At 44.0% G+C, this 14,797-nt stretch overlaps 1 protein-coding gene across 4 annotated transcripts in view; it reads left to right on the plus strand.

The window, feature by feature from the left end:
- TMCC3 (transmembrane and coiled-coil domain family 3) overlaps nt 1-14,797 on the plus strand; it is a 71,262-nt gene that overhangs the window by 17,382 nt on the left and 39,083 nt on the right. The window contains exon 1 of one of the 4 annotated variants that reach the window (XM_014779952.2): nt 14,186-14,467. The exons of the other annotated variants lie outside the window; for them this stretch is intronic. Coding sequence (XP_014635438.1) covers nt 14,399-14,467 — 69 coding nt within the window. The 5' untranslated portion in view covers nt 14,186-14,398. Of the gene's footprint in view, nt 1-14,185; nt 14,468-14,797 lie in introns of those variants that run through there. 4 annotated transcript variants of the gene reach the window in all.

Consider the following 14,797-nt stretch of genomic DNA (forward strand, 5'->3'; position numbering starts at 1 on the left):
AGAGGCTCTAGACCAGAAAGAGTGGGGGTCGGCTGTTAAACTTTCCTGGCCCACCTCCCTTCATACTCACACCTTGTGCAGGGGTGTCTCCTGAGAGTTGTTTGTAGGGCATTACTGGGAGAGGAGGATAGATGGTACCAATTTTCATGGTTTTGGCTCACCTCTGATTAGCCCTTTGATATGTATTTTGTATGTACATATATGTATGTGTATGTATTTTTTTATCCTTGTGCAAAGGAAATACTAAATCATGGGCATCACAGATAGGTGATTTGACTCAGATGGAAGAAGGATGCTGCAGAAAAGGGAGGAACGGAGATGTTAATTGTCATGGCAACCAACAGGTTTTTATAGTGGAACGCTGCCTTTGTAACCCAAACCAGTCACCTTTTTTCTAACTACGGAAAACGGACTGACGCAAACTCAAGAAATTATAGTACCATCTCTTGGTGGGGTTTTATTTGCTTTTGGGACACAGCCTTGCAGTGATTTTAGTTCCTTTATAGAATCTCAGAGCTGAAAGGCACCCTGTAATGCCTTAGAATTTTACGGAGTCAGGTGCTTATGGCTTTCTCATTATTATTATCTGTCACCCTCATTTCCACACCGCCGCCCCACTCCACCCCAGTCTAATCCACAGGGCCAGGATTTTTACAAGGGATTAGAATGAGGGTGAGTTTGGAGATTGGCAGACATTATGCCTTCTGTGGCACAGTCTCCTCCCAGGGAAGAGGATTGCATCTCCCATCCTTTGAGTGCTTCTGCTGTCTGACCTTGTATGACCTTGTTGTGCTTAGTTCTTCACCATGATCGCTCTCCAGACTCAGCAGATGCCGAGATGCTTAGGATATCTCGCTCCTGCCAGTCATGACATAGGCCAGTTCAAAGTCCACCCTTTGCTGTCCGAGGATCCTGGAGAATTGAACCGTTGTGGTTTTCTTTGGGTAGCTCTGGTGAGGTTTCATACCTGGGGTACAAAAGGCCAGTGTAAGAAAAGAGCCTTGTGTGAACAGGCGGAGCTTAACTTGGGAAAATAAGGACCTCCTTGGGTGCCCCAGCAGAGTTTTTTGTTGATTAGCGCTTTGAGAGAAGGCGAAAATGTAGGCTGCCCCTTACTTCTCCTGTCTTCCTGGCCTGAGGAGTCTCCTTCACCCAGGACCACACCTTGAGATTGAGAGCTCTGGGACCACCTAATGTGCTTGCTTGGACGGTAGCATCAAGATGAGTGGCGCCAGGCCAGCCCTGGTGGCCTAGTGGTTAAGTTTGGCGTGGTCTGCTTCGGCTGCCCAGGTTCGGTCCCCGGGCGTGTACCTTCACCATTTGTCTATCAGTGGCCTTGCTGTGGTGGCGGCTCACATACAAAATAGAGGAAGATTGGCAACCCATGTTAGCTCAGGGCGAATCTTCCTCAGCAAAAAAAAAAAGATGGGTGGTGCCTGTGTCTCCACAGCATGTGGCGTGGAAAAGGAGTCACTTGGGCACCTCTGCATGGCACTGGATTTAAGAATGAGCTCCCTTTCACCCCTTGGGTTGACTTCTTCCCACCTCCTACTGCCCTATTGTCTCCTCATCGCCCCCTCCCACCAGGTCAGAAGCATAGTATGTGGGAGATGCCAGGCCAGAGTCCATTCATATGCAGCACAGGTGTGGGTCATGCTTGTGACCATTCTGCTTTCAGCCTCATTCAACAGATATATATTGAGCACCTGCTGTATGCCACGCATCCCAGGGAACAGAAGAAAAATCCCCTTCCTCGTTGAGTTTATATTCTAGTATGGCAAGGCAGACAACCGAGACCAATAGGTAAATATACAGTATGTTAAGTCGTGATGAGTGCAATGTTGAAAAAGAAAGCAGGGAAGGGGCCGGGGGAGGCCAAGGTGTGGGATAGAGGGAAGCACCTTTAAATAGGAGAATCTAGGAAAGCTATTCTCAGAGATACCACTGAGGGAGGACGGAGGAAGTAAGCTATGCAGCTATCTAGGGGAAGAGCGTTCCAGGGAGAGGGAACAGCAAGTACAGACTCCCTGTGACAGGAGTGTACCTGTTGTGTGAGGCACATCAAAGAGGCCATGTGGCTGGAACAGGGTGAGCAGGGAGTTGAGTAACAGGACATGAGGTCCGAGAGGTAGTGGGGAGGCCACTTCACGGGCCAGTACGTGTTTTACAAGGATCTCCTTGGCTTGGATTAAAATAGATTGTCAGTGGGTGTGGGCTGGCGCAGGGAGACCTTTGGGGAGTGGTGAGTGGCTGGGACTAGGATGCTGGCAGTGGAGGTGATGAGAGGTGGTCAGATCTTCTAAATGCAGGCCATTTTATAGCCCTCTTTGGTGTGCTAAGAGTCTGAAGGGACAATGTAGTGCTGGGGCTCTGGGGACAGCGGGCCTGGTTTTTAAATCCTGGTTCTGCCACTTGCAAGCTGTGTGAACCCATTTGAGCTACAGTTTCCTCATGTGAAAAATAAGTGTAAGGATGTTGAGGGCTTATGTAAGATAATGTACTGAAAGGGTCTTCTGACTCCCTTTCTCAACTCGCCTCTGTCTTGGGTGCTCCCCCACCCAAGCTGGGCCTGAGTCTCTTGTGAGCCTTTGTATTCTTGTCACTTGTGGTTCGCTTGTCTCCCTCCCCACCAGAAACTGGGCAGGGATTGGATCTCCAGTGCTTGGCACATGATGCAAAATAAATGTTTGGATGGATAGAGAAATGATGGATAGAGAAATGAGAGGAAGCAAGGAAGGAAAGAAAGAATGAATTAAGAACTTCCCGCATAGATATTAGTGTAATATTTGAGTTCACACGTTCCAACAGACAGCAGGACTTTTTCTTTTCAGAGTTCAGTGTTTAAGGACATCAAATGATTAGTTAAGGCCTTGGCTACGTTTTTTATTTAAATAAGTCTAATTAGGGAAGACACGTACTCTTATTTCCATATTTTAAAATTTATCTTCTCCCTGCTTTTGGCTTGTAGAAAAATGTTTGTTCAAAGATGCTAATTGGTGTTTTTACTTAGATGTTCTTTAAGAATAAAGATTTTGTTAGCAGATTTCATCAAGTGTCTTGGAAATTTCCCCCAACATTTTTTTCTGAAAATTTTCAAACAAATGCATACAAAATACAAAGGTAATTATTTACGTTAACATTAACTTAATATACGGATGATCTAAATCACCCTTCACAGTGTCAGTGTGGTACAGTATGGTACAGGGCAGGTGTTCTTTTGAGTTTGGAATGCTTCTGTTACCCTCTGTATCATATGGAAAGGCTCAATCTTAGCTTAATTTTTCTGTTAGAAAAATTCTGTGTTGACGCCTTTGGTCACTGTGAGACTATTTGACCTTCATCTGACCTGCTGCATCATTTATATTTCAAGTCAGTGTTACAGGTTGAATTGTATCCCCACCAAAAGATATATTGAAGTCTGCGATATTGTGATTTAGAATAAGAAATATATAGTTGATCTTTGTCCCCATTTCTGGCACAAAGCTCCTAAAACCCTTGGAATTTCCTAAGTGATAAGAGCAATGAAAGGGAAAGGAGCATCTTTTGTTTTTCATATAACAAGCCCCTTTCAACCACAACTAAGTTTATGTTAATGCAGTGACTCTTGGAAAGCCCCTAAGGATGAGGCTGGTCACCGGGGCAGCCAACTGGATTAGAGGATTTACTTCCACCCCTCACCTCCAGGGAGGGGAGGGGAGGGGGAGGTGTGTGTGCTGGAGGGGGTGGGTTGGGGCTGGAGGTTGATTTAATCACCAGTGGCCAGTGGTTTAATCTGTCATGCCTTTAAAACCCAAAAGGTCAGGCTTGGAGAGCTTCCAGGTTGGTGAACATGTGGAAACTTGGGGAGAGTGGCTCCTAGAGAGGGCATAAAACTCCGAGCCCCTTCCCACGTATGTTGCCCTATGTATCTCTTATCTGGGTGTTCCTGAGTTATATCCTTTTATAATAAACCAGTAATCTAATAAGTAACTGCTTTCCAGAGTTCTGTGAGCCACTCTAGCAAGTTAATTAACGCGAGGAGGGGGTCGTGGGAACCTCCCATTTATAGCCAGTCGGTCAGAAACCCACATAGCAACCTGGACTTGCAATTGGTGTCTGAAGGGGCGGGGCGAATAGTATTGGGGACTGAACCCTTAACCTGTGGGATCTGATGTTATCTCCAGGTAGATAGTGTCAGAATTGAGTTACATTGTAGGATACCCAGCTGGTGTTGCAGTGTCGTTTGGTGTGGGGAACCTCCCCCCACCGCACACACATTTGGTGACAGAAATGTGGTAGTAGTGTGAGTAGTCTCCTCCTGTGAGAGGAGACGCACAGGAATGAGTTTTTCCTTTACAAAGTCCTAACCCCCAGTACCTCAGAATATGACCTTACTTAGAAATAGGGTCTTTACAGAGGTAATCAAGTTAAAACGACCTCATTAGAGTGAGCCCTACTCTGATATGGTTGGTGTCCTCATAAAAAGGGGCAATTTGGAGACAGACGTGCACAGAGGAAAGATGATGTGAAGACACAAGGAGAACACCTAAGATGTCAGTGGGAGGATTGGAGTGATCAACCTTAAAAGCCAGGGAACGCCCAAGGCTACTGCCTGAGGCTACCAGAAGCTAGGAGAGGGGCACGGAGTGGTTCCTTCCCTCGAAGCCTCAGAAGGAGATGGCCCTGCTGACACCGTGGTTTCAGGCCTGCAGACTGAGACAATAATTTTCTGTTGTTTTAAGCCACCCAGTTTGTGGTACTTCGTTACAGCAGCTGTAGAAAACTTACACAGTGAGCCAGTGTGGTTCCTATTGACACACGACAACGAAGGAAGACAAATACCTGGCCCCAGCATGAGTAGAAATACAGAAGGCCTTGAAACGCCAGGACAGTACTCAGTTAGCAGGTGGTTGTCTCTATGACAATTATATTATATTAATATTCTTTACCACCTAAATAAACACAGCATTTTAAATTGTTTGTGGCAAACTCATGGAACCCCAAGAATATGTCTGTGGACCCAGTTTGAAAAACAGGTGTAGGAATAAGAAGCTCAGACTTTGGTTCTGAGTTCAAATCCTTCTCCACTTTGCAGCTGTGCGACCCGGGTCACCTTGCCTCATCTTTCTGAGGCTGTTCCACACCTGTAGAGTGGAAACCATGCTCTCTCCCCTGTGGATTGTGGATTGAGAACTACAGATAGTGAAAACTGTCTGGCGTTGCTCCTTCGCCCAGCAGGTGTTCGGGAATCTGCTGAGGCACCAGGCTGGGGTGAGGGAAGAACCCAGTGAGGGAAGCTTGAAATGATTTGGCTGGAGTGGGGTGGATCCTGGCCTGGCAGACAGATGGGTCTGACTTACTGTTTGAGCTTTACCTGAGAGGTTTTCATCTAAGTGGTTTTTTCCCCTCAGATAAAAAGTCACAGATTCCTTTGCTCAAGGGAGCCTGAAAGAGAGCGTGTGGTTCAGGCATGAGCCTTGTTGCGTTAACAAGGCAGGGAGGCCCCAGAGACAAAGTAACTTGTCCCAGTTCAGTTGGTCTTGTCAGTTGGGCTATTTTTTGTTTAATAGGACAACCAAAAACCAAAAAATGGTTGCATTGGCTTTTCCTTGTTAAATAACAGCTTTATTGAGATGTAATTCACATACCATACAATTCGCGCATTTAAAGTATACAATTTAATGGTTTTTAACGTATTCACAGAGTTGTGCAATCAACACCACAATCAATTTTAGAACATTTTCATCACCCTAAAAAGCAACTCCATGCCCATTAGCAATCACTCTCCATTTCCTCCCTCCCCAAACCCCAGGCCAAGGCAACCACTAATTTACTTTCTGTCTATGGATTTGCCTCTTCTGGACATTTTCTGTAAATGGAGTCAGACATAATGTGGTCTTTTGTATGGCTTTTTTCTATCACTGTAATGTTTTTAAGGTTCATCCGTGTTGTAGCATGTATCATTACTTCGTTTATTTTTTTATTTTTTTGCTGAGGAAGATTCACACTGAGCTAACATCTGTGCCAGTCTTCCTCTGTACGTGGGTCATCACCATAGCATGGCCACTGATGAGTGATGTGGGTCCATGCCTGGGAACCCAGCCCAGGTCGCCGAAGCAGAGCACACTGAACTTAACCACTAGGCCATGGGGCCAGCCCCATTTCATTTCTTTTTATTGCTGAATAATACTCCATTGCATGGCTATACCGCATTTAATTTATCCGTTCATCAGTTGATGGACATTTGGGTTGTTTCCACTTTTTGGCTGTTATGATTGATGCTGCTATAAACATGTGTATACAAGTTTTTGTGTAGTTATATATTTTCATTTCTCTTGGGTATATCCTAGAAGTAGAATTGCTGGGTCATATGGTAACTCTATGTTTAGCCTTTTGAGGAACTGCTGGTGTGTTCCGCAGCAGCTGCACTAGTTTACATTCCCACCAGCAGTTTATGAGGGTGCTGATTTCTCTCTATCCTTGTCAGCACTTGTTATTATCTGTCTTTTGATGACAGCCGTCCTGGTGGGTGTGAAGTGGTATCTCATTGTGGTTTTATGTTGGCTTTTAAAATTTCCTTTAATGAAAGTAGTTGTATTCATTATGTGAGGAAATGGGTAAGATATCTTCAGCTGAAAACCTGGTATAATTAATAATTTAACTTCACAATTAACTTGCATGCTTTACTACATTCCTTCCTACTAGTCATTTCTTGAAGCTGCTTATCCAAAACCAGGGTTGGATAGAAGAACTGTTGTGAGTTTGCATGGCTTGGCTTTTGCTCTGTTGCTGAAATTGCGCGAGAACAGGCACCTCGAGCTTCATGGTCCTCCCCACTAGAGTGTCCAGGGTTGGAAGGCCTTGTCAGCAGCCACCCTTTTGAGGGATGTAGTAGGTGTCTGGCCTCATGTCATCTTAGGCAAGTGACAGGGCATTTACTCATGGTTCTGTCAAGGGATAGCTGCTGCTGTGCAACTGTGCTAGTTATTATAAGTGGATACAGCCCAAACTGGCCCCTTGTACCAATCAAGATAGACTCCATGCCCTCTTTACAGGCGAGCTTCACAGGCTGCAAATTCTGTAGTCAAGGACAAGAAGTCTAACAAACGGCATAGCACCTGAGAGGCCAGACAGAAACGTTGCTTGAATGAATGAATAGCTCTGGTTGCGGGAGCCAGACACCATCCTAGCATGACAGCTTGAGCAAGCTAAGCTCTCTGAGCATTGATCCCTTATCTGCAAAACAGAGATGGAAATGCCTCTGTTGCAGGGTTCCCGAGATGACATAAAAGTGCCCAGCTCACGGTAGGCACTCAACAAATGTTAATTCTCTTTCTTTAAGTAGCTCTGTCACTCGTCTCGGATATGTTTCTCTACAGGTTTAGTCCAGCACCAGATATGACAGAACACAGGGTCGATTGTACTGTTTAGCTTTTCTTTACGGAGAAATAATGAGCTCTTGGCAAAAATTAACTATTGGTAGAAATGGATATTGCAATTTGGTAGCTGCTGATTGACGCATGTTTGCTAAACAGCTCCTCAAATTTCAGGAAGCTTGCCTAGAAGGACAAAAAAAAGGGAAGAAATCCTTAGAACATTTTTACCCTCTGCCAGGTACTTATTTATAAAATCATAGTCTTTGGAGAGTCCCAGCTGAAAAATTTTTAGAAAACATTGGCTAGCTTTGGCTCAAAAGTTCAAGTTATCCCGCAGGAAAGTTTAAATTTCAATGTATATGAAAGGGTTGGGTCCTTTTTGGAGCCTCTTTGCCTTAGAAATTACTTTTTTTTAGGAAAGGGCCATTCTTTTGGTCACCAGGTCTTTTTTTAGAACTGCAGGGAAGTCATAGTAACAGGCTCCATGTCTGATTGGGTTCCATGGCAACAAAGGGTTGTGACTTTATTAGAGGAGAGTCGAGCATGCCAAGAAAGATAAAATCAGAGTATGGAAAATGCCCAACCAATTGAATGTATTTTTTGGACCGTGTGGCCTGGAACGGAAAGGTTTCCCGAGTTGGCATCAGTCTCCATTACAAATTTGAATCCCACTGGGTTATCACTAGGTCATAGGGATCAGCGCTCATTTCCAAAAGATCTGTCTGCATCTTTGCTCTTATTCATTCATTCATCCTTTTTTATATCTTGGTATATTAAAAAAAATCAAAACAGTAATGCTAAGAACTTAACTGGAGATGATTCTGATTTCAAAGGTAGAAAAGAAATTTAGCACGTCCTTTGTGGCGCTGATTACAGCTGTAAATTGTGAGACCACGTGGGAGGGCCAATCAGAGGCAATTGTAGCTCGATTGAACTCTCCCTGAATTAAAGCTTGCTGTGTGCTTTCCAAGCTGGTGGTTTCATTTCCCATCCGTGTTTCTCGTGGATGGCTTTAGAGATACTGATTCCAGGGCAAGGTGGTGGAATCTCTGTAGGGAACCATCCTTTTCTCTCTCCCAACAGCAAAGGGTGGGCTGATGCTATAACCAAAAGTGTGTGACTAGTAGATTTCTTTTGCTAAAGGTTTTAGTATTTGACCAAGAAATAGTGAGATCCAAGGACTTGGAATCACTCTCACCTGGTTATAAACATGTGGGGCTGTATTAACTTTTCTGTCAGATGTGCTGTTGTACGTTTCTCCACATCCTGATACTGAAAGTGAAAGAAGCCCGACTGGCATTGGCTGTTGACAGCCTTACAGCCGGTTACCCTCTAAACCACTGGCAGGTGCTGACGTGCCCTCTGGGTCCAGACTTCATTAGTCACTGATGACCTCATCATGGTGAATCAGAAACTTCTCAGATACTCATGATAAAGATAATCATAAGTAGTATTGGTATAAGAGGCAGGAATTACCTCACCAGGTTTCGGGTGTCCCAGCTATCATTAATTCTCACTTCAGTTCTTGGGAAAATTATTTAACTTCTTGGTCCTTGGTGTCTTTATCTTAAAATGAGTAGTTTGGCCTGAATTGGTGTTTCCAAACCTCTCTGTTTGTAAGAGTAAGCTGGGGCGCTGGGTTAACACTCAGAATCTCTGTTAGAGATTCTGATTCGATAGGTCTGGAGTGGGCCTCAGATAGCAGGGGCCTCGGGTGATCTTACAGTCAGATGTTCAGGAAATACCAGACTGGCTCAGTAGTTATCCAACTTTATTTGGGCATCAGAATGGGGTGGGGGTGGGAGGGAGAAAGATCTGCCCCTGAACCATTGGTCTGGGCAGGGCCCAGAAATCAGATGATTGTAGCCACACTTTGAGAAACACTGGTCTACACTAGTCGATCTCTCTTCCAGCCCCAGAGATGGCTGTTCCGTATATTGCCCCGACCTCCTCAAATGAGCCAGAAGAGTTGAGTTGATAGGAGGCTCTGGAGGGTTCTGTTTACACCCAGTGCTAGTTCCAAACTCCGTATGAGTGTTTTAAAAAAGGTATTTGTTTTAATATCTTGGAGTTGTGCAATAGTGAACATCTTTGTTCGTAGAATTTTCTACTCTCTGCTGTGTTGTTTCCTTTGAATAAGACAGTGTTTGCTAAGCATAGTTGCTTCTTTTTTTATTTTTATTTTTTTTAATCTTTTTTTTGTGAGGAAGAGCGGCCCTGAGCTAACATCCAATGCCAGTTCTCCTCTTTTTGCCAAGGAAGATTGGCCCTGGGCTAACATCCGTGCCCATCTTCCTCTACTCTATATGGGACACCGCCACAGCATGGCTTGACAAGTGGTGCGTCGGTGCGTGCCTGGGATCCGAACCTGCGAACCCAGGGCCGCCGAAACAGAGCACGCACACTTTGCTGCGCCATCGGGCCGGCCCCATAGTTACTTCTGATGTGCATGAGGCAGTACCAGCAATGGGCGAATTACCTGGGGAGCTTGTTAAAAAACATAGAGATTGGCCTCCCAGACCCCAGGGTTCAGTAAGTCCTATAGAGGGCCTGGGCATTAGTCTTTTTTTTTTTTTCTTTTAACTTCAAGGGTTTTGTGTTTCTTGTTTTTTTTTTTTTTTTTTTTTTTTTCCCTTTCTTTTTGAGGTTTTGGCAAAGGTTGTAGACTTCTCTCCTCTCCTCCTAATCTCACCCCAATTTCCAGAGTAAAACTAACTTTAAGTTGTGAACACATGTTCGGCACAAGGGGGTGGTTAAATTGAGCCACTTAGATTATAAGAAGAGTCTGTAACACATATGGCAGGTGCCTTAGAGGAAAAAACTGATCCTCTGAGACTCAGACAATAAGTTTAATGATGAAATCATTAACTGCTGGATCAAACACATTTTAATGTATATCTGCCTTATAGAATTTCTATTTATGCCTCATTCTATTTTCTGTTTAACGAAGATTAAATAACTTTGTTAAGTGAAGAGTTTAGTAGATCAAGTTCATAGAAAAAAAATTCCCTAGTACTAAAGGGCATAGGCAAAGAATGAAGTCCCTCCTTCCAACCTCATATCGTTATCCTCAGAGATAAGCACTGTTATGTTCCTCACATATCTTTATAGAAATGTGTTCTGCACAAAATGTATAAATCCGTTATTTATTTAACCAGTCTCCTATTGATGTACAATTTAAATTCCTTCTAGGGTGGTTTTTTTCCCATGTTTATTTTGCTTTGTAATACTGTACTGAGTATTTTTGTACATCTTTTTTCTGTGACCATATATGGGTAGATTTCTTTAAAAGCAAAATTGTTGGGTCAAGGGGTATGTGTCATTTAAATAAGGATAGATGGGAACAAAGTGTCCTTCCAAAGGATTGTACAAATTCACTGGGGAAATTTTTTATTTTTAAAAGACTTCCTGCCCCAGTTGATTCTGATGCAGCAGGTGAGTAGCTAACTGTTCTTGTCTATTTAAAACCCGAGATTCACGTCAGGGCCTCTGGGTGAAGGAATTAAATGGGATGTTTCATAAGAAAGAGAAGAATTTAAAAGGTACCTAAAGTGTTCAGAGGGAGAAGAGAATAGAGAATGGCTTAGTAAAGCAAGTAGCTAACCCTGAATTTGCAGGGAGAGTGCTTTGGGTCACACGAGGTCACAGAACTTGAACTGGGTTTTGAAGAAAGTAAGTCAACCCTGGAGCATAATGTGATAGTGAGAAAACCATCCTCTCATTATGGTAAACTGTTTCTAGATGTAACCTGCTCCTTGAGTAGATGCCGTAGGCAGTTTTGGCTGAAGCATTATGGTGATGATGCTCTTCATTTTAAACAACACCTCTAATGTGAGTTGTGGTATAATTAGACGTGTGTGTATGTGTGTGTCTTTCAAAGTGATGTTTAAATTGAAAGAATTATGTCTCAGTAGTGTCCCACACAGACTGTGTGGGTCTCCTTAGTGCTGAGGGATAACTAATGCAGATCCAGAGCCAGGTGGCATGGGGATGTTGCTGGTTTAGTGGCAGATGCCGTCTAATCTGGCCATCTACCTGCCTTCATTTTGTCTCCTATTGGCAGCAAGAGAGGAGAGTTTCTTATAGACACACAGAAAATTGGTTGAGCCTATTCAAGTCTGGGACATTCAAGTCTATTCACGGCAGGGACGAATTGGGAGGTATCTTGGGTCTGTATGTCAGTGAAAGTCAGAATCTTAGAAGCTGACTAAAAGGAATGGCCAGGTGTATTGTGGGTTTAGTGGGAGCCATCCAGAGTACACACAATCTGGGAGCAGCAAGAACCTCAGGTAAAGTAGACATGTTTGGGAGAGGGTACATCTTCCTCAGCACTTAGGGACCACAGTGTCCTCTCAAACTGGCCATGCTTCAGCCATACCACATGTGAGCAGGTTGAAGACAGCCAGGAATAAAACAAGTCCTGAAGACTGTAGCTCTGAATTGAATCATTCTCTACATTTAATCAAAATTATTAAAAGAGCCAAATGAATAGAGAGCTTTGAGGCACTTGTCAAATAATTTTATATTAGAAACTTGAATGGATTTTTTTGAGATATTTATGACTGAGACACAGAACATGAAGTAGATATGCTGAACTGGGCTGATGAGGAAAGAGTGGAAATATATGAGGCTACCAGGGAAGGAAGGAAGGAAGGAAGAGGTGATCGTGAATGTCTTTTAGCAAGTAAGTTGGAGATAAAATAAAATACCCAGTGACCAGGATATTTTCAGACTAAGAAGGCAGCCATAAAAATAGGCAAGACAAATTGGAGCTCAAAGTTGAACGCAAAACCAGAAGAAAAATGAGCAAGCTTGGCTATGTGGAATTGAATTCTGTATGCCTTAATGGTCAGTCTGATTTTTAAATCTTATTATAGTTTTAAAATGTTCATTTTAAGAGTTATAAATAGAACAAGCAAACTGAGCCTAGCAAAGAAAGTATATATTTCTTATATAAAAAGTATGCTATTGATTTAACATTCACTTTAAGGAAAGATCTATTTGCTAGAATTTATTATTTAACATTTAAGACCTTTACTTGAACTGAGCCAGAGGATAGAGGCTATGCAATATTAACTTTAGTAAACACTCTTCCTCTTAATACTACAGTACAGTCCTACGCAAAAAGTAAAGTTCTGTTACTTTGACTCGGCTTTCTTAGACTGACAAAATTCTTTGTCTTTTCCAAACCCCATTGCTCTTTTCTCCCCCATCACACCCCCCAACACAGAGTTAAATCAGTACCACTTAAACCACATAACAATTTTGAGATCTTTGCATTGGTTATTTAATATCAAGGGCAGGAAACCCCTGGTCTCCTGGGCCATTCTGGCCTGAGTTTTTCATATGACTACAACGGTTCAAATATTTGAGAATCTGTTCGTACAAGGAAGGTTAAAAGGGATTTAAAGACGAGTGACTGACAGCAAGAAAGCTTGTAATCTGTTGCAGGGGTTAGTACTGGAATTATTAAAATGCAAAGCAGCGTATGATCACAAAAGGGCAAGAAAAAATATTAAATGTCTTCTGGGTCTGGCATGACATCAGGACCTTTTCTGATCTCATTAATTTCCAGGAGGAAGTTCCTCAGATGAGACTAGCTTCTCAAAAGATTAATTTACTTGCCCAAGGTCATACAGCTACTAAATGGCAGAGCTGGGGTTTGATCGTGTCTGCCTGACCTTAAAGTCCGTGCATGTCCCCTCAGTAAATTGCCCCGAGGCACTGTCGCTGATGGGCTCCAAGTCTGTTTCTCTCTCTGAGCATTTGTCTGGACAGCTGTGCTTAAATGTCCCTCAGGAACCTCCAAATCATCATGCCTGAAGCTGAATCCTCTTCTATCCCCAATCTCCTCCTCCTCCTGCCTCTCTGCAGTTGCCCATCTTATGCATGATCTTATCGGCCACCAGAAGAAATGAGACAGAAGTGGGGTTTCCCTTGACTCTCCCTCTTAACCCCACATCCACTTGATGTCATGTCCTTTTGATGCTGCCTCCTTCGTTGACCTTGAACGCTATGCCCTCCTTCCCCCCTACCACCCTACCGCCATCCTTCAGCACCTCCTTGCCCTAGAGAGCAGTCTGCAGTCTGCTCCACTGAAATGCATTTTCTCTCCTGCTTTCTCCAAAGGCCTTGTCTGAAACAGGGATCTGATCGATGTAATCCTTTTAGCAGCTGCCACATGGCCTATCGGATAAAATGCAAACACTTTGGCATGATTTAATTGGAGGTCTGATCCCTCTCTGCCGGCCCAGTTCTTCTGCCTTGCACTGCATCCTCCAAATCCTTACTGCTGTCTGGCTCACTGGTTCGGAACTCACTTTACCTGAAGCACCTCCTGACTGACAAGTCTCTTTCTTCCCTCTTCCTTCCCACTTGGCTGCCCCTCCCAAGTGCTGCCTTTATAGCACCATTTACGCCTCTCATGGCACTCATCAGTGGCTGTGATTGTTCCCTCGACACTAGACAGGGGGCTCCAGCACGCCTCGCTGCGCCTGACACGCAGAGGCACCAGTGAGCATCTGTCTCGTGAATGAAGCAGCAGAGGGAAGAGTCTCCTGACTCCACTCCCTGTCTTGGAGCCACTGCCCCTCCCTGGGCACTCTGACCGCTTACTGCTTGCTCTGCCTTCGTTCACCATGGCGTTTCCTGTGCTCAGTTTACTGCTTTACATTGGCTCTGTCCAACCAGAGTTTGTCGAATCCAGCCCATTTCCTCTGCGGTTAACTGGGAGTGCCAGACTGAACGGCCTCCAAGGTTCTCTTGAGACGTGTGATAACAGGACTCCATCCTGGTCTGCCTCCCTGTAAAGATACAGAATGTGTATCTTTTCTTCTGGCAACACAAAGAGCCCATTTGTCCAGCAGTGGGTTGAATGCAGTGTATTATTGCTGGCAGTTGTACTGGTTCCAGTGCAGGGTGTGGAGTTTCTCTGAGACAAACACGGGAATACCCAGAGATATGTGAGCAGTATCTCCAAAGTCCAGGGTGAGTCATACAGTAGGTGCTCTTAGAATAGTCAACCTGCGTGCCTCCAGACTCAAATGCCTCTCGGGCAGGAGGGTGAGCCGGTTGCCGATCCTGGTCTGCTCCCTAATTTGTTGTGTGGTGTGGTAAGTCTCTTCACTGCTCTCTCATTTCAACCAGACTGTGTAAATATGTATTGTAGAGCTTTGTGGTCGTTAATATTCTGTGAGATGCTTGAAAGAAACACAAATTATTTTTGTGCTCCTAATAACTTAATAGTTGTCTTTGTGCTTGCCCAAATCCCTGCTCGTTTCTCAGCAGGTTTCTAGGTAAACTCCGTAAACTCCTAATGAACCACCAAACTCCTTATTGTGTGGTCCTTTAAAAATGTAAATCCAACATGTGTGATTTAAGAGATGAACAAACATCTGGGTTTGAGTGTGCCGGCTACTGGCTGGAAAAGAGCCAGTTCTCCT

The sequence above is a fragment of the Ceratotherium simum genome, chromosome 25, assembly GCF_057802395.1.
Source record: "Ceratotherium simum simum isolate JZ-2026a chromosome 25, ASM5780239v1, whole genome shotgun sequence".
In the NCBI taxonomy this organism is placed as follows: domain Eukaryota; kingdom Metazoa; phylum Chordata; class Mammalia; order Perissodactyla; family Rhinocerotidae; genus Ceratotherium; species Ceratotherium simum.